At 31.3% G+C, this 23,793-nt stretch overlaps 3 protein-coding genes across 4 annotated transcripts; 2 read left to right on the plus strand and 1 right to left on the minus strand.

Annotated features, from left to right (window-relative positions):
• The first annotated feature begins 1,088 nt into the window (after positions 1–1,088).
• Positions 1,089–6,121, plus strand: LOC107191949 (adenylate kinase isoenzyme 1). 2 transcript variants are annotated; one of them, XM_015581103.1, is made up of 5 exons: positions 1,089–1,211; positions 3,654–3,920; positions 4,261–4,386; positions 5,714–5,899; positions 5,972–6,121. In XM_015581103.1, the coding sequence occupies exons 2-5, from the start codon at positions 3,735–3,737 to the stop codon at positions 6,041–6,043; spliced, it is 570 nt and encodes a 189-aa protein (XP_015436589.1). In that variant the 5' UTR covers positions 1,089–1,211; positions 3,654–3,734; the 3' UTR covers positions 6,044–6,121. The 2 variants fall into 2 exon arrangements, with proteins under 2 accessions (XP_015436589.1, XP_015436588.1); XM_015581102.1 differs by lacking the exon at positions 1,089–1,211 and adding an exon at positions 1,583–1,705.
• A 1,302-nt stretch (positions 6,122–7,423) lies between these two features.
• LOC107191881 lies at positions 7,424–10,099 on the plus strand. The gene is made up of 4 exons (XM_015581023.1): positions 7,424–7,655; positions 8,874–9,026; positions 9,264–9,494; positions 9,912–10,099. The coding sequence occupies exons 1-4, from the start codon at positions 7,424–7,426 to the stop codon at positions 10,097–10,099; spliced, it is 804 nt and encodes a 267-aa protein (XP_015436509.1).
• Positions 10,100–18,226: 8,127 nt separating this feature from the next.
• On the minus strand, positions 18,227–23,622 carry LOC107191957 (SH3 domain-containing kinase-binding protein 1-like). Its single transcript, XM_015581111.1, has 9 exons — positions 23,596–23,622; positions 23,235–23,454; positions 21,743–22,144; positions 21,463–21,661; positions 21,082–21,380; positions 19,760–19,861; positions 19,609–19,679; positions 19,332–19,518; positions 18,227–18,451 (listed from the first exon to the last, which is right to left on the minus strand). Exons 2-9 carry the CDS (start codon positions 23,391–23,393, stop codon positions 18,341–18,343), a joined length of 1,530 nt encoding a protein of 509 aa, XP_015436597.1. The 5' UTR covers positions 23,394–23,454; positions 23,596–23,622; the 3' UTR covers positions 18,227–18,340.
• Positions 23,623–23,793: the final 171 nt, after the last annotated feature.

Raw genomic sequence — 23,793 nt, forward strand, 5'->3', positions numbered from 1 at the left:
GAAAAGTAATAATTTTAAATTTTCATCAATTCAAGTATAATTAGGTTTAGTGTAAATTTTACTACATAATTTAAAAAGGAAAATAAAAATAATAAATATGATTAGATAATTAAAGAGGAAAAACTTGCATTGATTTAAAGGATAATGGTTACTTACTTAATATTATAAAATTGAAATTGATTTATTTAACTTCTAAAATATCATTTAAATTATTTTAACGAATAATTACGTCTTTATTTGTGGTCATCCTACCATAAGAAATAAAACATTTTATGGATAGTACCCACCAGATACAATCAATAAATCTTCCAGGATAGTATAGCTATGTGTTGTTCTATCCCAATGAAAATGTTCTAGACAGCATGACTCATCATAGTCCTACTACAGTTACTGAAAAGTTTTAGGAATAATTATGATCATCCACGTGTATCATATCTAAATAGTGTATAAAACCTTTGTGAAGAATATCGTACAAATATAACTTATTACTTATTAATTAATTTATCGAACAATTTAAAAAAAATCTTATTGAGAAACATGTTATATTGTTATTAATAATGTCTTGTATAGAATCGCCTATCTGGCAATGATTGTTCTATTTGATCATTTTTTAATAAAATAATGAAATTATATTTATTAAATATGATTAATTTAACTTGACTAATTTATTTAATTCTATGTCATTAATTTGTAGTACTCTTGTATTAAAATAACTTAATTAAGACAAAAATGAAACAATCTGTCTTTCAAACTGTTTTATGCTTTTAGCGTAGTGTTGTGACGCACTTGCAATAGGTGGAGCTGATTTAGCATAAAAGGAGTACATACATAATTTTTCATGTGCCAGGATACGAAGTCGTGGGGAATTATTGTGTTCGTTAACATTAAGATAATGTTATAATTCGTGACCTGATTACGTGAATAGAATCTAGAATTCAACATTTACCGCATATTTATTTTTAAACGTAACTGTGTTCTCCACGAGCTCAAACTGTATATATTTATACATACATCAAATGCCAGTGAACCACCTATTTCTTTGGGGATAGCTTAATCGTCGAATTCACTTTAGTCGAGATTCTGCTTTTGAACTATACACTGGTTATTTTAAAATACAATTCCAAACAGTGTCTATTCTGTGTTATTCAATATTTTTATTTTTAAGTGTCATTTTACAATATTGTGTATTTACGTATACTTTCGAACAAAAGGTAAAAATAAAGAATTATTTGTCGTTTCAATTAAATATCATTTGACATTTTTCGTAAAATTAAAGTACGAAGTTTATTCATGTATAATATGATTATTAATTTCAATACTGATCTTGGACAGTTTTCATTTACATTGACATCAACATTAGAAATGTTGCGAAATTCAAGGTGCCGAAGATTTAACTGTATTCAATGCTCCAATGATTATTAACATTCGTAATAGGACGATATACATATAGCTCAGACGGCAAGATCATTGCAGTGTTGTATGTATATGTATACTCATACATATATATAGTCATATATCCTATATCCATCTTGCTAGCAAGATGCTGACCTTACATCGTTGCACATGCGTGAAGATGACTCCTACCTGATGACGACAAGCCAATGACAAATCGATATGTTCGAAATTTTCACACAAAAGCTCGAAAGCTTTGACTATCCTTCTCAGCAGTTAATAGTGAAATCTCGAGTCTGATGCTTGTCAAATAGTAAGTGAACAGTCACGTGAGGTTTAATTGTGCCTACCAGTGTATCTTTAGACACAGTAAACTGATCAAAGTACATACTACATAATCTTCATGTTCTTGTAATCCCGCCAATTTCATTATTCAACATACTTTAAGTAACATAGTATTTGTTTATAATGATCATTTTATAATTAAAAACTTAATTTTTTTACAATATTACTACAGCGCTAATTTCCTTTTAATTTTAATTACATACTCTAGTCTACTTTGTTTCATAAAATGGGATATTTTCACAAACATTTGAAGTTTTTCTAATGTGTATAAAGGATACATAGCACAAGTGGGAACTTTCTCCCTAGTTTCAAATGTCCGTAAAACGTCTTTTCGTGTTGATTATACATATAGAGTGTTACGTAATACTTCTTTTACATGTGATATTTTCTAATATTTTTGTATGATGAAGTAATGTATATTCTCGGCAACCATACTTCGCTGTTATTATATGACTTAAATGAAATAAAAAAGTTAGCATTATTTTTCAATACTGTCAATTATCAAAATATTTGAACAACTATGTATATTTCGTAGACTTTAAGTACTTATGTATACGAGGACATGTCAATTTCTAGCTTCCTCATTAGGAGGAAGATTAATGATGATACGTGTCACTGCAATGACACCATTTTGAGATACTAAACCAGAATGGTATATTACGACATGTAAAGATACGTTGCAGCATATTACAAGCAACGATAGAATTTGTTAAAAAATAAAGTAATGAATTTTAACTTTCAAAACGCAGTAAAATGAAGGCTTTATCAAAGTTTAATAATATTTCTATATTACCATAGACATAAGAAAATATCAGTGTGTAATTTTCATATTTAAAAATTAGTGTCTGAAATTTTTTATCTGTATACACATCCGCAGTCTACTTGTAACTATTTTTAACACTATCGCGTAGATCAAGGTGAATTTATGTAGCCACTGGGCTGCATATAATGCATAACGTTTTGTTTTATTATGAAACGTTCAGGTATGAAAATTGCCTTAAAGTTCAAGGGAAGATAGAGAACATACGAAACGAAGTGTAACAACCAATAAAATATAAATACTAAAGCGAAACATTATAAAAATTACCAAAAAATATAGGAAAGTTTATAAGAATAATTTTCTTTTAAATTTCTTACTATTATTCTGAAAAATTATATATTATTTTGTAGTTATTTAAAAGTTCCTTTTTAAAACTAAATTTAAATGTACATGTAACACACACTCTATAAAAATATAATTTGTATAAATTGTAAAATTTGATAATAAATATTGTTTATTTATAATTATTATATAGTTTCTTTATGTTATTGAGAAAATAGTAAGCAGTAATAAAAAAAGCCTAAAAAATTAAAAGAAACTGTTTCGAATGTGCATTGGAAATAGGTGCCATGAGTTCAAACGGACCCAGACACCCATTCCCGTACAGACGATCGAACCGTCCACTGTCTGAGGGTTGACTGTAATAAAGTAACTGCGGGTAGGTCACGCTATCTAAAGGATGTATCATTAATGACGCGATGGCCACTGGTGAATCATGTTGTGTTTGAGATTTTATTAAGCATGATACACATAGTACAGTTATACTGCTTTCAAAGCTGTATACTAGTCATCTTTGAGTGGCCACTGATAAGGCCCGTTACTTAGGAAATGTATTAGTAGTTTAAAATATAATGGTCACGTATAACTAATGTCAGTTACTAGGCTTTGTTTAGTCAATAAGATAACTACCTATGAGCCATGGTATTTAGAAAATCAATTATGTATTTTCTATTGCTGGTGGTTTGTGTTATCTGAAAATCCTCATCGAATAGTTTTCTTAAATGAGTGAAATATATTTATTACAAGTCCATTCATTTTTTCAAGACACTATGGGCTCATCTAATTAACACGTAAAAATGTAATATATTCTTGATAGGGCGAGGAGACTGGAATATTTACAAAGGGAGTCTGTAACGTACATTCACAAAGGGAACTCACGTCAAACGACTTTGTAAACATGAAGACAATTTGGATCATCGGTGGACCGGGATGCGGCAAAGGAACTCAGTGCGAACGTATTATCGCGAAATACGGGTTCTATCACATAAGCAGCGGTGATCTCTTGAGGGAGGAAGTCGCTAGTGGTAGCCCTAGAGGCGCTTCACTTCAAGAGTTGATGTCTAAAGGTCTATTCGTTCCCACGGTAAATGATATTTTACAGAAACACATTAATAAAGGAATCACGTAAGTTTCAGATAAAATTAAAAAAATTGTATATATATATATTTAGTAAATGTAGATAAATAATCTATTAAATGTAAATATTTTACAAAAGTAATCTTACAAAAACGACCCTCAAAATTTAATATTCTTCTGATCTGAAGAGTTGTCTGTTTTTAAAGTAGCACTATAGTAACAGAAATCATATTTTTGCGATTGATTGAGAAATATTAAAATAGAGTAACATTATATAACATGAGATTTTCGTGATGTACGAATGAATACCGCTTTTCTTAGTGTGAAGATCATATGGTTTCCGGCAGGACATTGTGTTGGACCTCATAAGAGAACGGATGGAGAAAGCTAAATCGGAAGGTGCGACGAAAACTGGATTCCTTATCGACGGGTATCCTCGTGAATTAGAACAGGGACTTCTCTTTGAGAAAAACGTAAGTGCTATCATGGTATTTGTGTAATCCATAATATAGAATAAAACGGTGACTAACGGTACTTAAGCACTTTTGAAATTATAATCCAATAGAATTCCAATATTCCGGTTCATGATCGGGAATTGGCATATTCTCAAATGTATTGGTTTATTGGACAATATTTGGAATACGGTAAAGACAAGGAAAATAATTTTAACAACGGCCATGGCTAATATAGTAATGCTATTTAATAACCAAAGTATAATATGTACAATATACATGTACAGGGTGTCTTAAATCGAGTAGTACAACGGTACAGGCGGTTATTCTACACGCAAAAACAAATTGAAACACGGAGTAACATTTTTTCCGATGATGCTTCATTTCCGGGGTAATCGAATTTGAAAATCTGCTGAATATGCGTGCAATTGAGGAGGACTTGGTTAACGCGTCTGTTCATCAGATTCCGTTTCTACTTATCGTCACTATGAATAATTTCCGCGCAAAAGAAGCCTTCTATGAAAAACAATTTATTCTTCGTTTTTGATTTATTGTTTTTTATAAAATCACCTCTTGTCCGATTGTACTACCTGACCTGAGACACCCTCTATTATATGTATGTACAAGGTGTCATGCAACTGGTGGTACAATCGGGTAGGGAGTGATTCTACATGAAAAAATAGGATGAAAATGTAGAAAAACATTTTTTAATATGAGTCTCCGTTTTCAAGATAACCGATTTTCAAGTTTCGTATAACGCGTATGCATTCAGTGACAATAAGTAGAAACAAAAGCAATGAACAGACGTGGTAGCCAAGCCTTATTCAATTGTATGCATATCCAGCAGATTTTCGAAGTCGATTTTCTCGAAAACAGTATCTCAAAAGAAAAAATTTTATTGTATATTTATAACTTCTTTTTTCATGTAGAATCAGTCCCTACCCGACTGTACCACAAGTTACATGGTACCTTGTACATGTGTACAAAGTGTTAATAAAAATGCGTGACACTTTCACAAGGTGGATTCCACAAAGATTAATACCTGATTTATAAATGTGTACATACGTCGATATACATAACCAAAAACACTTAATTTTTTTTTATCGCGTTTAGGTTCATATTTATTGGAAAAATTTCATCAAATCGTTAAACAGATTTTTATTAAGAAAAAACGAAATATATTAATTAGGCTACAATATGATTCTGTTATAAATGTTCCACCGTTTCAGTAACGCCTTTTATTAGATATTATGAAAAAATCATAAATGTTTTCGATTACATATAAGATAGAATATAGTTTCAAAGTTGTGAAAAAATTGTATTTGTAAAGAATAGTTTAATAATTTAGGTCTGTCCCGTTGATTTAATAATTTTCTTCGATGTCTCGAGTGAAACGATGAAAACAAGGCTATTGGGTCGTGCAGCCGTCTCGCAACGAGCTGACGATAACGAAGAAACGATCAAGAAAAGGATCGAAATATTTAATGTTAAAAACGGAGAGATTGTTAAACATTACGAAAACAAAGTTGTCAGGGTAGGTATTCATATGATAACTTGTTAAAAGAAATTAGAAATATTAAGTTAATTTTGGTAACATTCTGTTTAGATCAACGCCGAAGGTACCATCGATGCTATATTTGAGCAGGTGACGAAAGCAGTTGATCCTTTGTTAGCTTAATAAAAATCTCGTGCAACCTATTTTAGAATCGGTTAAAAACTGCAAGTGATTTTTAGTGGTTATTAAAGTTCCGAAATTCCAAACACAAGTTTAATTTTTATCAATTCGAATAAATGAACAATGTATTATCATAAGTTTCTAAAGCAATTGCACAACGATGTTACTTTGTAAAATAACATTAATTTCAAACAAAATTACAAACAAATCCGAAGTACCTGCTCTTAACAAAAAATATGAACAAAACTAAACTGATTCGATATGCTGTTCAAAGTACCTGTTAATACTGTATTATTGTTACACTGCGGATAAATTTAATGACGGTTTTAAACAATAATTAAAATCTATATTTTACGATTTCGAGAATTCATTTCTTCAAAAATATCCCTTTCTTCAATAATATATAAGAAATTTTACTTTTGAAGTCCTATATTGATGTAGACGTAACATACATTTTATTCCTTGTAATTGGTGGTACATACAACTAAAGGAGTGGTGCTTTTCTATGAAAAAATAAATTGGAAAAGCAGACTAAAATTTCTTTCTAATGGGCTTCATTTTTAAGACAAATAATTCATTTTTCTATTTATACTATCAGCTACAAGGTACCCTACGCAATGTACAATAATTTCTGGATATCTAAATTAAAGTTGGGTCTTGCTTAAATATAAATAAGGTATTTCGAGCGGTAGACTGTGGCGGCAATCATATTTCTGCAGGTTGTATGAAACAGAAGAGGAAGAATCGTTAAAGGCCTGGGTAGCTCTATTGGCAGACACGTTTTTCTCCTACAGTATTTGCCTGTGATAAATTGACCATAGAAAATTTGAATTATGTCCAAAAGTCTAAAGTAGCTTCAGGGTGTCTCAGGTGGACTTGGGTTACATGTGAATTAACGATCAACTCTGGGTGAAGTCCAGATTTGTTCTACGTTGTATCTAGGTCTGATTTTGTCTGGCTGAGCTAGAAATTAATATGTAGATTGCGTGTATTATTCCTTAAGCAAAATGAGTTTAAAGTTTATCAATTTGAATTACATTTAACTATACATAATCACAATTTTACTCTATTATCGGAATCAAGTATACAATTTTAATTTTGATCGTGTATTTCTTGGATTCAAAAGCTCGAATGGAAATTGGACGACAAAAAAATAATAGCATCCTACTATGTCAGATTTTAATAGCCACCAGCTACATGATTTAGAATTCAGTTTGCATTGTGAATAGATCATGTTGACGAACAAGTTAATTATACTGTTATACAACACTGAATCCCGTTTCTATGCTTAATTGTAATGGAATTTTGAGATCATATATGCAATAAATCATACATATTCATTCATGATCATTCAGTTAAGTGAGTCACTTTCATATCATCAGAATGAATCAAGTGTTGGTCATTTGTTTGACAGTATATCTAATAATAAACGTAATCTTATGTGATCGCTGTTGTAAAATTAATTCAAGACGTTTACCATATTACAAACTTATAAAATCGAATGCTCGTTCAAATCAGTTAATACTTTCAAGAAGAACTGTACGAAATGTGAACGAATGCAGAGAGTTTGCCTTGGCTAAGAAGGCTCTGGCGTTTAACTATGGCTTAGAAAAGAGTCGTTATGGTAAGATACACTTTGCTATTGATATCGTATTAGAAGTTTCTATGGCAGACTTAACAGTTGTTAGGTATGGTCCAGTAATAATGTAAATAATTAAAAAGGTTTTGAAGTAGCATATTAATTTATTTGGTCTCATAGTACATATACATATACTTCATCTGGCAAGGAAACGTTTAGCAGTGTTACATCGAAAAATGAACAAACTTGTGTGCGTTTTGTAGTTTCCCTAGCCTTTATTAAAAGCGAAAAACCGTAGATGCCCGTTTTTTATTTAACCAAGATACAGGGCACCAAAGTTGATAAAAATATTAGATGAAGTAGACCCTAAAAATTTGCATTACGCAGTTCAGTATTGTTGTAATAATATAAGTACGTTTATTTTAAGCAAAAAGAAGCAATTATATTTCCGAATACAACTAATATGTATTTTACAATTGTTCTAATGCTGCAGCTATGCGATGCGACTATCTGTCAGCGGTTTACTTGTTTTTACGCTCGTGTGAACCTCGGAAACAACAAATGTTCATACTCACAATAGTTTTCCATACATTGATCTATTCATTCACATACAATAAATATTTCAGACACACTTCTTCCTAAGTTAACTGGAAGCTAATTTGTTAACATACTAAATTATTTATATAGTATTTATTTCAGAGGAGAATGTGCATTTTGTTTATTAAGTAACGGTTGTAATTATGAGATCGTTGGGTATTTAAGAAAATTTATAATGAATACACTAATTTACTGAAGCTAAGAATCAAACAAAATCCCTTTTCTTAACGTTTGTATCGTGTTTAAAATAAAGTAAATAAGTGCATTAATGATTTGTTTGTAAAAAGTCATATGTTTGAAATAATTACTAAGCAATTAGTATTTATGCTTAATTCTTGTTTGAGTCAAACAATTAAAGACTTTAGTAATTGTTCACTTCATGACTACAAGTAGTGAAAGAGGATTAAAAATTATAAGCGTAGTGACGATTATTGTAATGAATTGTAAAAGGAATTACAAAATATTGAATTACTGCATTAATAGTTCATATTTAGTTAATTTTATATTTTAAAAAAGGAAAAAAATCCTGGAATCAATATATTGATTCATATTTTTAATATATTGTTATTAATAAATTTCACTTTACTTACACTAACTCACTCGATACTTATCAGTACTATAAAGGTTTCAACATAAGATTCTGTTTCATTAATACAGAATGGGATTCCTTAACTACTCGGAACAAAAAACATAAAAAAGTAAAGAAAATTTGTCAGGCTCTTCAGTGTCCAGAGATTCATAATTTTACGGTTCTTATTAGAGATAAGAATTACAAATATTATAGTATGTACCCCAGCTATATCTTGCCCGGTAAATTTTTTAAATAAATACATTTTAAATATACTACCATATACCTTCCAGCAGATTTACTGTACATTTGAAGTATATTATAAATATGCTAAAGTGTACTAGTTATAAGTAAGTATATTAATAGATCATATTAATAAAGTATGTATTAATCATGATACAATATGTTTTACATACGTATTAATAAGTATACCGAAACAAATATAAGTGGATTAAAATTGTTTTCTAAACTTCTTGTAGGTCCAAACTTAACATTGGCTTGCATCCCTACGGCAGGTGTGTTCGTATTTTCGAGTAATAATGTGAATTATAGCCAAGCACAAAATTCTTGCCAAAAAATAAATTCATCACTCGCTCATATAATTAGTGAGGAACGCACGAGTGGTTTGGCAAAATATATTTCCCAAAATACACCAACCTTTGTTGGACTCAGTAACAATGACCGTGAGAAAATTTGGAAAAACGAATTTGGTACGTACAATTTTTAATAAAAGCATTAATTTTAGACTATTATAGATTTTTTCTTTTTAAAATAAAGAATAACAATATAATGTTTTAATAATTTAATATAATTAATGTTACAGTATTAATTAATAATTACTAATATTATGAATATAGTTAATTACTAATTAATAATACTAATTCAATAATTAACCAGTAATTATTATTAACATATAATACTATCTCTAAATAGTTGAATTCTTTCACTACACTTCACTACCTCCACAACTCTTCCCTTCTATTTCGTTTCGTCTCCTCCTGTTTGTTAAAATAGAATTTAAATTAAATGGTCTAATATGATATAATTGAAATAATTATTAAAATCATTATAAGTAAGTTTTCTAAAGGTTATTCGATATAGACTAACTATAATAATATAAATTTTAGATGAACCACTTTCTTGTTTTAAGTATCGAGCATGGGGAGAAGGCGAACCATCACACATAAAAGGATGTGTTGGTCTTGTGAAATCATCCAACTCAGAAGGTGGTTCTTTTTGGAAAGTTCTACCTTGTAACAGTCTACTACATTTTATCTGTGAAATTTCACCGATATATAAATCTTTGCGTAATTAAAAACATTAAAGTTATAAAGAACATAACTGTAAAATTGTAATTATGAGTTATATAATATACCAAAGAATTTTTAAATAAAATAATGAAATCATTAACAATAATAAATTTCCTTTATGAGTACCTATATGAGGTGTCACAGGACGAATAGCACACCATAAGGAGGTGAGTCTATAAGAAAAAAATAAGTCGAAAAAAACAATAAAATTTTTTCGGGTGATGTTTTGTTTTCGGGATAATCGAATATGAAAATATTTCGGACACACGGACAATAGAATAGGACTTGTAAATAGCTAACGTGTCTGTTCATTGCAGGCCGTTTCTACTTATTACCAGCACGAATATACACACGTTTTATTAGATTAATTAGATGAATGTGCAAACCCAATTTTCTCGAAAGCGAAACCTCAAACGAAAAAAGACTGATTCTTTTTTTTCAAGTTATTTTTTCTCTTATGGTATCACCTATCCGGTTGTACTACCCGACCTGAGACACCCGCATCTATGTAGTTTCACAAAGCAAAGAGATGGACTGATGGAAGAAAAGTACAAATATTATGTAATTATATAATGTTTAATAATAATGTTTAACTACAAGTGTTTGTTTTATTACTGGGAGAAAAAGATATACTCTAATAAATTATTTACATGTCCCAGTTAATCTGGGTGTATGATAGTAGGAAAGAAGAAAATAAACACTCTGTTCATTAAAAGCATGTCGACACTTTTTCAAAAACGTGGTTCAAAGGAACAGGAATCACGACGGGGTCAGAAGGGCAGAGGTGTCGGTAACATGCAATATGATACAATAGGGCGTATTGGAAGCAGTCAGCGACAGAAAGTGAAAGAAGTCAGAATATGTGCTATGTACGTTACTCGTCTCGAACCCGTGTTCTTATGTACGCATCCTCGCGGGCCCAAACTTTCGTATGTAGGGGTAGACCGATATATGCAAAAGTCGGTAACGTTCGTAAAGAAGTGGATGAAGCGGTGGCAGGAGACTGGAACCGTCGACGAGTTTCCTAAACGTGGTCGAAGTTGGGGCACTTCCATTGAGCCAGGACCGAAAGATACTGAGATTATTTCGGCAGGATCCTTCACTAACACTAAGTCACGCTCAACAAAGACTAGCCGTGGGAGGAATACGAGTGTCCCTGAATACATGCTACTGCGACACATTCAACAACACCTGCAATAGGCACGGGCTCACGCGGACCAAGGACTGGGACACCGTAATCTTCACCGATAAATCCACCTTCATCACAGCGTTTCCCCAAAGGCTATTTTAAGTCTAAGGCGCTTTTAAGCCGTCTTCAAGGCGTCATGTGCTATCTGGGAATATTGTTAATAGAAATTGTGTTCACTGCATCCACTTTCTTATTGTCTACTACATGCTTTCTATAACAATTATTTAATAACTAACAGACAGTTGCTAAGTTTTTAAAGGTTTTGACAAGGTTTGATACAATAATAATACATTAGTGCTACAATTTGACTGTATTGACGACTTAATGTGCTTTAACAAATTTTGTAAGCATACCATAAATTAAAAAATTAAATTGTTAAGTCGTTTCGTAAATTATATATATATATACCATACATAATAGTAAATCACTATTTTAAGTACATGAAATTCATTCCAAGTATTACAAATGCATTCATTATCCCATATTTTGACAAACATTTATTTTTCACTTATACTATTATATACACTAATAATACACTGGTATTCCAAAGTATTGCATGTCCACTAAAAAATGCATAGCAATTTCATTATATTTCGCTAATCCTCACTAAAGGGAGGAATCCTATTTTTCGAGTATTTACTAGTACCTTATCCTCATCGTGGCTTAGACATACATTATTCTAAACCTATGAATTCTGCAGATTCCGAGAAACTCTACGTGCGTGCAATATTTTGAAACACCAGTGTGAATAAAAAGGAAATAATTTTCACTTTCTCGGTTAACATAAATTCTTGATTCTGAATTAACGGGTGGTTCAAAAATGATATACAATCACATGCTCCGTAATCTCTTGCAGAAAAATTGTTAACCACTATTCACATGCTTTCAATGAAGAACTAAACATTATAAACTTTACAAACAGAAGCAATTAACGTGCATTTGGTAACGAATTCGTTGATACACATATTGTGTTCAGAGTAAAACATAAAATAATGGGGACTATTTAAAAAAAAAGCTTCTTTGTACAAAACAAGCTTTAATAAGTCTTTCATTTATTTAGAAATGCATGTTAATGGCACACCTTCTATTATTTTTTTTAAAGAATAATCGTTGCTCTCTTATCAATCATATAGTGAATAGATTACAACAATTTTTTTTCAGTGGATGTTGCTTTTTTTTGCCGCCATGACCCACATGTGGGTCACTGCGTTATGCTATTATTTTATAACATGACTGTCTGGTGAATTACGATATTTCGTATGCTTAGACCGATAATAAAGGAGATCGATGTGATGTAACAAGAATTTTTTATAATTTCAATCTGTTAACGAAAAGTATTTTTTAAACTGTTTTATAGTAATAGGATAGAGTTTATAGTAATAGGAAAGAATTAAAATTGCGTAATTTTTTTAACACACATTTATTGATGACACTGTCATCAATATTCTGTACCATTAGATTATATGAAAAAACATTTAATTTGTAAACAGTAATATTCACAGTCTTATAAATGTAATAGAATACACTCAAATAATGAGTGCGCAATTCAGCACATAAACATGTATATTGTTAATAAGACAAATTTCTGCAGTTAACGTGTTAATAGAAAATAATAAAATAATACAGGGACTCATAGCTGGGTCTATTCGCCATAATTGATAGAAACACATGTAACCCACTGGTGACTTTCCGCCTTATTTTATCATATTCTACTATACATTTATGCGATTGACAAACTAAATAAAAATTTTAAAAAAGCAGAAAAATTATTTTAAATAACAGATCGATGATATCGAGATATTCGGCTATAATGAACGTCAGCAATTAATCAAATATCTCACATTTTAAATCAGTGTCACAGCAAGCTGGAAAGAACGCATTCTATAAAATTAACAAGATACAACTAACAATATAAAAATGTAGAAAAATTGCTTTTCATTTTACTTAGGACTATTATTGTCATAAATCAGTTTTGTGAATCGAAGTGGTGATAAACACATCTCTACCTAAAAATCTTATACCAAGCGTTTTTATAAAAGTATAAAAAGATTTGTCAATGATATTACGAGATAAATATGATTTTTTTCTGTTTACAACGGATTTGTTAGTATTTGTTATGGACCTTAAAGAATAGAGTGTGTTTCGAACCAAATTAATTATGTATAAAATTTTTATTCTTGTAGAATAAGTTTTTAAATAATATAGCATAAGTCTGAATGTATATAATATTAGCGGAATTGTGCGTGAAGAGCAGGTAGACGTAGCAGAGGACGCACGACTTGTCAGTACGCGCTCGCACATACAGTCAGCACAGAGTATTTTACCCAAACGTCTTATCCTGTAGGCAGAGAGAAGCAACCGAGCATCTGTCTGCGGATTCGTTGAACCCAGTTTTCGTTTTTAAGCTTTCGTCTAGAGTAACATTCCGCAAAGAGTAAAATCTCGACAATTTCTTGGCAGAGGGTCTTTTTGTTACCCTGACCTTGAACGACAAATATTCAACGTCCTCATAATCTTTTTCACCACCGTATCTTCCGTTAGATCCTTAATTATTTTACGAAGTTTTTATGGGTTTTTTTGTTTTCTTTTGCTTATAAAAGTATGAACGACGTTAGAAATGGTTGAATGCAATAAAAATATACAATTTGTTTCAAAAGCATTTTTAACCCATACAATTATTACAAGTGAAAGAAATTGAATATTTATTTTATATTATATCTATTTGCTGCGTTTATTCAACGTAATTGTTGGAGATCAAGTATTGTTATTGCATAATATCGATATTACATATAAAACATATAAATTATATACAGATACAGTAACAGATACGATAAAAAAAACTGATAGAATGTGATTATTTATATAATAGTATAAACACCAGTTTAGTTTATTAAGGAAAATGTACAACAGAACAGTGTACTAAAGTGAAAATGTTTGTCTTTTCCGTATATATGGAAGATACTTATAAATATTAAATTCTATAATGAGTTGTAATACATTCATGAATATGGTGTTGTACACAGTGTCTCGCATAACTTGAATGTTAAGAGAATTGTATTTATAAAAAGAATTCACAAGAGAAGGAAATTGTTCTTTTCAAATACTCAAATATTTTTAATGAAGAAACTATTTTTAGCATAGTGACAGAGCATGAAATGCAATTTTAAAGTTGTAGTTTATCTGTATCTGCCTAAAGATGAGCATTTTCGACAACTGAAAGCGTAGCGTTTTAGGGACGCCAAAAAGCCAGCAGTTTCGTACGCAGACACTTTACTATTACGCTAAGTTTTCAGTTGTCGAGAGTGCTCATCTTTTAGTAGACATAGATAGGTTGCAACTTTGAACTCAAATATTGTTGGCTTCAAAATTCCAAGCCCCATCAGTGCGTTAACTTTTATTAAAAAGTCAGCGCAGCATGTGGGGATCTCTTCTTTTTGGCTACCAGGGTCATCGGCGATTCTTCCTCCCCAAACTTATAAAATGTATACAAATATGGCTGCCGCTGCGCTCTATCGCTTACATTAAATTAAAAGAAACAATTTATTTGTCTATCATTTATCTGTATCGTTGGATGTGATTGAGACGCTGGAAATGGTCAAGTTAAGTAAGACACTGTAATGTTTGTATTCGTGGATTGTAAATTTCAATGCATCGTGTTGCTACACAATTTCGTTTGCGTGAAAATATTACATCCTATGTGCAGTTAGTACTTATGACAGATCTATAAATTTCATATTATAAATCTAATGAAAATCAAACAGATATAGTTCTGTGGCGGCACTACCTTCCTTCCTACATTCGCCATCAGAGGTCTACCGAGTTTACACCTTTCCCGCAACTACCTGAAGCCTTCCTCGTTACTGTATATACGTCCTTAACCGACCATCGTATATCCCCGCGTCTAAGGCAGGGTCTGCTAGAAAGCCTTACTGACGAGTCCACTAGCAGGCCCAGGATGAAACGCTCCCTCTCCCGATCTTTTCCTTTTCACATTTTCTAGTCTACCAAATGCCGCCAAAGTTCTATAGCTGTCATAGATAAACATTTTCTAACATACAGAATATCCTGTAATGTGTTCAATAAACATTTTCTACGTGTTATGTAGATCATGCTGAATAGAAAATGTCATATAATTAGTAGTGTCAAGAACGATGGTAAGTAATATGCCGATAATGAATGCAACATCTGTGCATGGCATTCAGTCTACGTTTAGGATTTAATTCAGTTACTTCATCAACAGTGTATATGACAGTTCGCATTTCTTCAAATGCAGAATATGCTGGTACGATATTCATAGTTCGTCTCACCAATGGGAACAGTAAAACCACGGTAGCTGAATATCAGCGGTAGTACCCTGATAGTAAAGTTCCGTATCATTTATATTGGGCTGAGTTATAAGTAATTGTTACCACAGGTACCGAGTATATCAAATTTTATATTAACGATTCTGGAAAGTCCAAATGATCTGCAGCCCCTTATGGCCTTTGTGGTTAATTTATCTCTCTGAGTGTGCCATTCTAGAAAAAGCTGTCGACAAGTACAGATCAAAAGCAAGTAAAACTATTCATGTGATTGAAATGGAAAAGTCAAAACAGCATATTCGACATGCGATGTGGAAGTTCAAAAACAGCAACAGTGCTGCGGCAACGGCAAAGAAATACGTGAAATAGGCTGAAAATGCTGTATTAGAATGTGCAGTGTAAAATTGATTTCTCAAGTTTGGAGATACCAGTTTTTAAGACGAGCCCAAGCCAGGTCGATCCTCGGACGTTGGTAAAACCTCCTTAAAAGTTCTGGTTGAATAAATCTTCATCACACAAGAGAATGATTAGACTATACGAAAAGCTTCTAATATACTATTTATCACCATTTATAAAAGTTGAGAGAAGTCAGGAAACTAAGCCTATAGGTTCTGCACACTTTGTGAGAAACTTTAATAAGAAAAACTTAAATTTGTATAAAATCAAGAGAAGTATGTCTAGTGTGTTATTTGTCATATAATTCACTAATGAAACGAAATAAATCTATAGTGTATTTGACGTTTTTTTATTCAGAAAGACCTGCCGAACACGTGGAAAAAGTCCGTTGAATACACCACGGGACACCCAGTATATCTTCCTCGCTTTCAATGCAAATGAAATATTTGTATTTTTATAATTGTACCCATCCCACTTACGTTGTATTCAACTTAAATAAGCTGTAATCGGTTGAAATATGTAAAAATTTTACACAATACTAACATTCTATGTTATACGATACTATTACCTCCGGTGTCCTTCAAAATGTAATAATGTACAATCTCCATTTGAAGGCAATGAAATTAGTATTACATTTTGAAAAAGTAATTTACAATTTTTGCGAAGAAAATATATAAATAAATGAAAAAGCTTTTCAAGAAGGTGTACAATTACTTTTCGAAGGAAGTACTTATTAACAATGACATCCATAGTGACAGTGTTAGTTTCATTGGCTGTGACACTTCAATCCTATAATCACTGCAATCTGTTTCTTTCAGACTAGATTTTTCAAGATGATAGCTAAATTACAGTATGATTTTATTTACGACAGTGTGTATTTACACCTTTACGTATAAGTAAGATAGAGTCTGAAATAATACATATAATTTGTTTAGGTGAAGCATTAAATATATTCCATCAAATACCGATATAAAAAATTAAATGTTCTGTTCGTATTTCTCATATATCTCTAATTGCTTCATATTTACGTAAAATTTTATTTTATTTAAAAAAATAAAAAGATTTGAAGTATTTAACAGTTTTGTGATTATATGGAATAAAGTTATTAATATGCAATTTCTTTTTTTATAACGGAGCTTCGTTATATCTTGTCGCCCTGTTCTTACTCATTTTAATTAGGATAAAAACTGTTAATTATAGTTTGCTGCCTCATTTAGTCGTACTATAACGTATGTGATGCAACGTATCACGACTATTTTATTGTATAGCACCATTTTAAGTTACTTAGGATGGGGAAACATATTTTGCTAATTCATTAAGAAATCATTTTTATATTCCTTACTAAATATATTAGGGATGTCTCAAGGTGTTGCTAGTTAGAACTAAGGATTTTTATGATGATACTATAGAATTATGTGAGAGAAAATTAAATACATTGGCACTTGAATTATTTAACGGAATTAAGAACGATTAATTGCGAGGCAGCTTCTTAACAAACAAATTATATAATTTTAAATAATAACGACTTAACTACATGTGCAATCGTACAGTTTGATGATACAGTTTTGAAAAACGTATCATGACAATCTTATCATTTGTTTAACAAACATTGGAAATGCTTAAGACTTAATGTTAAATTTCTTTAAGGAAAAATATATTATTTGATTATATTTAATGGAAATAGAAATGTCTGAATCGTTTCACTATATCCTTAAAAATTACTCTATTGATAAAAATATCAAAGCAAGAAAGAAATTAGGCAGTTACAGTGATATCACAAACAAGTCAAAAGAATACTTTCTTATGCAAACAAAAACATTCAAAATGTTTTGTTTTCAGCCAAATTAGGTAAATACTATTACCATATTAATAAAACAAATTATAAATGACGTTAACAACGCGAATAAATAGAAGAATAATACAGTATAAATTATACCAACATTTTCCATTTAGAATGGAAAGGGAAACCAAAGCAATTGTACTGTAAAAAATATAGAGTGGAAAATGAAAATTTATGATTAGAAATAGTGTCACTTAATCATTTAAGTGCCGTGCAGCACGGTAGTGCTGCTCGCATTTTGTGTCGAAAAGTACTAATTTTCACAAATTAGTAATCGTAAGAATGCTAAATATTACTTAATTAATTATGGAACTGCAGCCACTACTATAAACATTAAAAAAAAACACCTTTTTTTACACGAAACGGAATGAGCGCAATCACGTCGCTTGGCACTTTTCGACCGGATTTTCGCAATGATCCGCGGCACTGAAGCGATTAGTTGCTTTCTTATTAAATTTAAGAAATTGATTTCTATATTATTATGTATAAAAAACATACTGCTGAAGTTATACGTGGAGACCTATTTATTTGTAAGACTGGCTTCCGAAGCCCAGAGAAGACGAAGACATTGTTCCGCCATCACTCTTACTATACGCTCCAGCATTTCTTCTCTCCTTTCTAAAGCGTTAACCTATTTTGAGTAATTTTTGTTAATGACTGTTTGAAATTTTATACATTTTGTAATACAGGTACAAGAAAGACATACAAGATACAAATGTAACATTAACAAAAAAATAATAAAAGAGATACAAATGTATATTTTTAACATATTTGAGGACTATATGACTCACTGATAAGTCACCATATCATTTTTAATGAAATCCAGATAATTTGATTACATATAATTTATAAAAACTACTGTGATAACGATTGTAGGTAACAAAACGTTTTGCCCATCAGTTGATTATTCTGCTTGCTTTTATGGTTTAGAGAACTAGGAAGGCTCATGGTACATCAGTCAGTACGAAAACTTCGTCGTCAATATATTATTTTTGATGCAAAAAATCATTGTAAAAATAATAGATAAATGGAACAACTACATTTAATAGATTGTCACCATTAGAATCATTTACGGACGTTGATATGTCCGAAAGTTAATCACTGCAAAAAGTACCTCCGCCCCCCGCCAATTTATCTCAACTATCTACTTGACATCCAAATAATGCTAACTTCTTTAGAAAAAAAAAACAGTCAACAAAGAAGAATTTAAGCTCATAATAAATAATGATTAAGTCAAAATATTACCAACTAACTCCAATGCCTATTGGAAAATAACAAACGTCTTGAAAAGTCGTTTTATCTTTATGTAGCAGTGAATGTACATAAGTGGCAAAGAAATTAGAAAAGAAATATACCAGCCCTTATTGAAGGTAACAAAAATTTTGATAAGTTTGCTAAAGTCCTGACTGTGTTACAGAGCTCATAAAAAAAACATTGTTCAACAATAATGAATTTAAACGTATTAGTATACCAAAAGAATGTTTTAATACTTTTGGGATTAGTGTGCTCACCTTATGCAGTAACTTATCGTAGGCAGGCAATGTAAGAAAAGTTGGCGAAGTACTTCGAGAAGGAGGTGAAGTTTGCTCTAGGTGAGGAGACGTATCAGATTTCTGATTACTATATTTTGGTATCCTGTCTTTCTTTTCGGCTTGTAATTCATCTATGGCTTCTATAACAGTCAATACTGCTTTCACTCTGCATCAAAGTTAAAAACAATGTAACAAAGTATTTTATAAAATACACCCTGTTTGCAAATAGTTTGCATTTTCTATATTTCTAACTTACCTTGCGAGTTCGGGATCTTGGTGAACTTCGAATCTGATTCTTTCCGAGAGTCTATCTTGTAATTCTTTCATCTACAAATGAACAAATTATCATTAAATATATTAAATATTATCTGTTTATAATTAACAAAACAAAGTATATAAGAAATAACCTCGTCTACTGTTCTTCTTGTCCTTGCTGCCAATGCTTCACGTTCTATTTCGATCAACTCTTCTACCGTGATTCTGTTTTTCTTCTGTGTTGATTTATTTTTCTATTGTAAGTAAGTAAGAATTATGAAGTTTTACACATATTAATAAGAATTTCGTTTTAATATTTAATTAAAGTCCCATATAATGTTCATTTTTGTAAATGAATCTATAAAAACATAAACTAACATAAATATCCACAGTCTAAACAGAACTATTACATTTAAATGTTACGTAGCTTATAATTTTCTATGTTTATACAGGGTATTTCACGTAACTTGACCACCTTAAATATATCGCTTATTTTGTATGATAGAAAAAATATCAGGGGAGAAAAATATTCTGTTCGAAGGCGCCAATACAGTGATGGGCCGAATTTTTTTCTCAAGGTCATTTTTTCGAGATTTCAAGGTCATTGAATTTTTTTTTAATGGGACTACATATTTTCACTACAACACTCTTATAGCATATAAAAAAACAAATCCAACGAGGTGCAATATGTTGACCTTCACGTGACCTTTAGCGAAAAAATCATGAAATGTTTGTCAGTAAGCTCAGTACGCGTTCAGGGACGGTAAATGAAGGAATTTCAATTTCATTGGAACAGTCTTTAGTTAAATCTTTATTTTAGAAGGTGTTCAAAATGTGCACCATGAACCTGGATAGATTTTGGGAGACGGTAAATAAATTCTTGCTGTACATTTTTAAGTTGCCCTGCAGTAATTGATCTACATTCATGTAGAACCCTTTGTCGCATGTTTTCTGCCGATGAAAGGAGAATACGAATGTCTGTTTGCAAGCACCAGGGACAATTACACGGTACACTGTTCCAATGAAATTGAAATTTACCGTCCCCGAACGCGTACTGAGCTTACTGACAAACATTTCATGATTTTTTCGCTAAAGGTCACGTGAAGGTCAACATATTGCACCTCGTTGGATTTGTTTTTTTATATGCTATAAGAGTGTTGTAGTGAAAATATGTAGTCCCATCAAAAAAAATTCAATGACCTTGAAAGCTCGAAAAAAAATGACCTTGAGAACAAATTCGGCCCATCACCGTATTGGCGCCTTCGAACAGAATATTTTTCTCCCCTGATATTTTTTCTATCATACAAAATAAGCGATATATTTAAGGTGGTCAAGTTACGTGAAATACCCTGTATATCAGCCAATATTCTTTTTTAACTTTATACTTGGTACTTATACTTTTCAGTTGGTCTTTTATGTTCTTTATAAAAGTATTTATTTAAACTAAATTAAAAATAGTGAAATAAACACTAACTGGTTTTGTTGTGATTGCTTCAACAGCTCGAAGCTGTGAACGCTGTGAAGAAGGTGGACGCCGTCGAGGTGCTTTGGCTCGAGAAGCTGTTAAGTGCGAAAGCGGTGCTTCTTCCCGCTCTACCCCATCTAACTCCTCACCCAAAGCTATATCGGTATTTTCATTACCACTATCAGTTCCAACTTCACCTACGAGACTATTCTGGCTCGACGTAACTGAATGACCCCCTATAGTCTTTGTATCTTCGCTACTTTCTCCTGAAGAGTTCCTTCTTGATATGGTATTCTTAAGTGGTTTTGCTTTCGATGGAATGATACTATAAGTATATTTACCTTCTCTTGTAATGTAATATTATGAAGATAACTTAAATAAGTTATGTACCTGCATGTACATTTTGTATATCTGAACTTTTCTTAATGTGTACTTTTTCATTCTTTTGTAATTGTTGAGAATGTTTCGCAGTACTTTTGATGAAATCGTTCCTTTGTTCATCTTGATGGTTCGACCCAACAGTTATCACTTCAACACACTTGCTAGGGAATAAGCCCAGTTGACCATTTAGTTCACCATACCACCAATCCTAAAAAGTGTTTAGCATTTCTTAGACAATTTAAGTTCGTCATGTATGCAACAGCACAATAATAATGTAAATTTTCTTCACCTTGTCTGTACATTTAGCATGAACCGTTATTACATCTCCTTCAGTCAATTTTAATTCATGATCAGTAGCACTTTCATAAGGGAACAGTACTTTACATAATTCTGCCTTATTTTCATCTCTGAAGTTGTCAGAGTCTTCGTAAAGAGGAGTGACAAAATTTGAAGGGAAAACTCCAACTCTGCCTTTAAGTCTACCTCTCCACCACCCCTCCTCCACTTCACCCAAGAATTCTATAGTATCTTCAACTACCAAAGTTAGTTCGTCCTCATTGCATGGCTCATAATCATAAAGTACTTTACAAAATCTTTTTCTAGAACCTCCATTTCTCAATAAAGCTTCTGTAAACTCAGTATTATTTGCTACTTTACTTCCTGTGCTTCCACTTGAAGGAACTTTTAAAACCTACATTTATTTGAGTATTCATTATTGTGAAATTAAGTGTTATCTGCACAACATCTTGTTTGATATTGAATAAAATTTATACAGAGAGGGTCATGTAACTTGTTATAACTAAACATTTCACTGATCAGTGATGATATAATAATATTTAAAACTTTTCATAGATGAATCACAGTTTTCAAGAATGTGTTCATCTATTTTTTACAACAAAATACACATTGAATTTTATTTTCTTTACAATAACCGAAACATAATGTAAAAAATCATTGAATTCAGTCTATTTAAATTTGTATTACTTATAAGGAGAGCTCTGAAGATATTCCACCGATATCTTATTGAGTTTCTGCACAACGATAGTGCTTCAAAAAATGAAGAAAACTATAGAAGGTATTAGACATAGATGATAGGTAGTTCCTGAGGTATTTAATGTTCAAGTCTTGGTCTGACCGATATGTATTAATATTACCATGTTATATTCAACGAAGTAAATGAAGTATGATTGAAGTATTCATGGGGAACTTATATGCTTATTATATAAGCATGCAATATATATAAATTTTAAAGACCAAGAACATCTGAAAAACTATTACTATCTGTACACATTTCATTTTTTATTTTCTGGGAGAAAGCTGCTACATTCATGTGTACACAGTACCAGAAAACAAGCAATGAAAAAAAAAAGTAAATTATACAGTACAAAATTTAAACTTGTATCCAAATAAAATATTGTTTCCATAGGTGGATATTTCGTTAACTACCTCAATCATCTCATTAAGCATAATGTTTGTAGTATTACCATATACTAGGCAGTCCAAAATTAAAACATTAAATATTTCCAGTATTATTAACTCTCTATGTCTAAAATACTACATAATTTTCTTTAAGTTTACGAACACTGTCATTGTGTAAAAGGTCATTAAGATTTTGATGGAACAGCTCGGGACCTCTCTTTATTAGAAGAATAAGAAATTAATTTTTCATAATAAAATTACTATTGAGAGGATTGATGACATCTTTACCAATCAGTGTAATATAAACTTATAACATGTTACAAGAATCATAGTATATTTCTTGATAAAATCATAAAAATTACCTTGACAAAATTATCAGGAAACATGCCACGTTTGTCTCTTAAAGTTCCTTCCCACCAACCACCTGGCATTGCTTTAATCTCCCTGATAATATCTCCTTTTGTCAGAGTTAACTCATCAGGCTGTCTTGCTATATATTTGTGTTCTACAATTGCCTCCATTTTTTCTGTTACTCTAAAAATGATTCAAGCTTTCTAATACATAAATATCACAATTTGGTATCTGTAAGAAATAGCACAACTTAAACAATGACAATTTGACATCACACAGAAACCAATGACATAAATCAAACGAATGAATTGGCTTTCTTTAAAGAAAAACTTTATGGGGAAATTTATTTACGTGAACAATGCGATATGGAACCTTTAATCGTTTTCCTCCTAGCAAGTTTTAACTTCTGTCGAACAAATTACTCGCCATTAAAACACAAGCCGAACACAAAATGTATCATACGTATGAGCGATAATAAGACGCGTGTTTGAAAAAGTTATTTATCCACCGTGTATGCTCTGTCTTCGTACCAGTGTACTGACACAGAGCACTCTTCCAGATTCCAGAGGC

Source organism: Dufourea novaeangliae, unplaced genomic scaffold (genome assembly GCF_001272555.1).
Source record: "Dufourea novaeangliae isolate 0120121106 unplaced genomic scaffold, ASM127255v1 scaffold248, whole genome shotgun sequence".
Taxonomy (NCBI): Eukaryota; Metazoa; Arthropoda; class Insecta; order Hymenoptera; family Halictidae; genus Dufourea; species Dufourea novaeangliae.

Bases quoted from the DNA above. Each gene is read 5' to 3' on its own strand.
- LOC107191949 (XM_015581103.1), top strand. From the start codon at position 3,735: ATGAAGACAATTTGGATCATCGGTGGACCGGGATGCGGCAAAGGAACT. The intron at 3,921-4,260 runs GTAAATGATATT...GGTTTCCGGCAG, and splicing joins AAGGTCTATTCGTTCCCACG to GACATTGTGTTGGACCTCAT. The intron at 5,900-5,971 runs GTAGGTATTCAT...CATTCTGTTTAG, and splicing joins ACGAAAACAAAGTTGTCAGG to ATCAACGCCGAAGGTACCAT.
- LOC107191957 (XM_015581111.1), bottom strand. From the start codon at position 23,393: ATGGAGGCAATTGTAGAACACAAATATATAGCAAGACAGCCTGATGAG. The intron at 21,662-21,742 runs GTGAAGAAAATT...AACACTTTTTAG, and splicing joins ATGCTAAATGTACAGACAAG to GATTGGTGGTATGGTGAACT. The intron at 19,862-21,081 runs GTTAGTGTTTAT...TACTTACAATAG, and splicing joins AAGCAATCACAACAAAACCA to AAAAATAAATCAACACAGAA.
- LOC107191881 (XM_015581023.1), top strand. From the start codon at position 7,424: ATGAATCAAGTGTTGGTCATTTGTTTGACAGTATATCTAATAATAAAC. The intron at 7,656-8,873 runs GTCGTTATGGTA...TCATTAATACAG, and splicing joins TAACTATGGCTTAGAAAAGA to AATGGGATTCCTTAACTACT. The intron at 9,027-9,263 runs GTAAATTTTTTA...AACTTCTTGTAG, and splicing joins CCCCAGCTATATCTTGCCCG to GTCCAAACTTAACATTGGCT.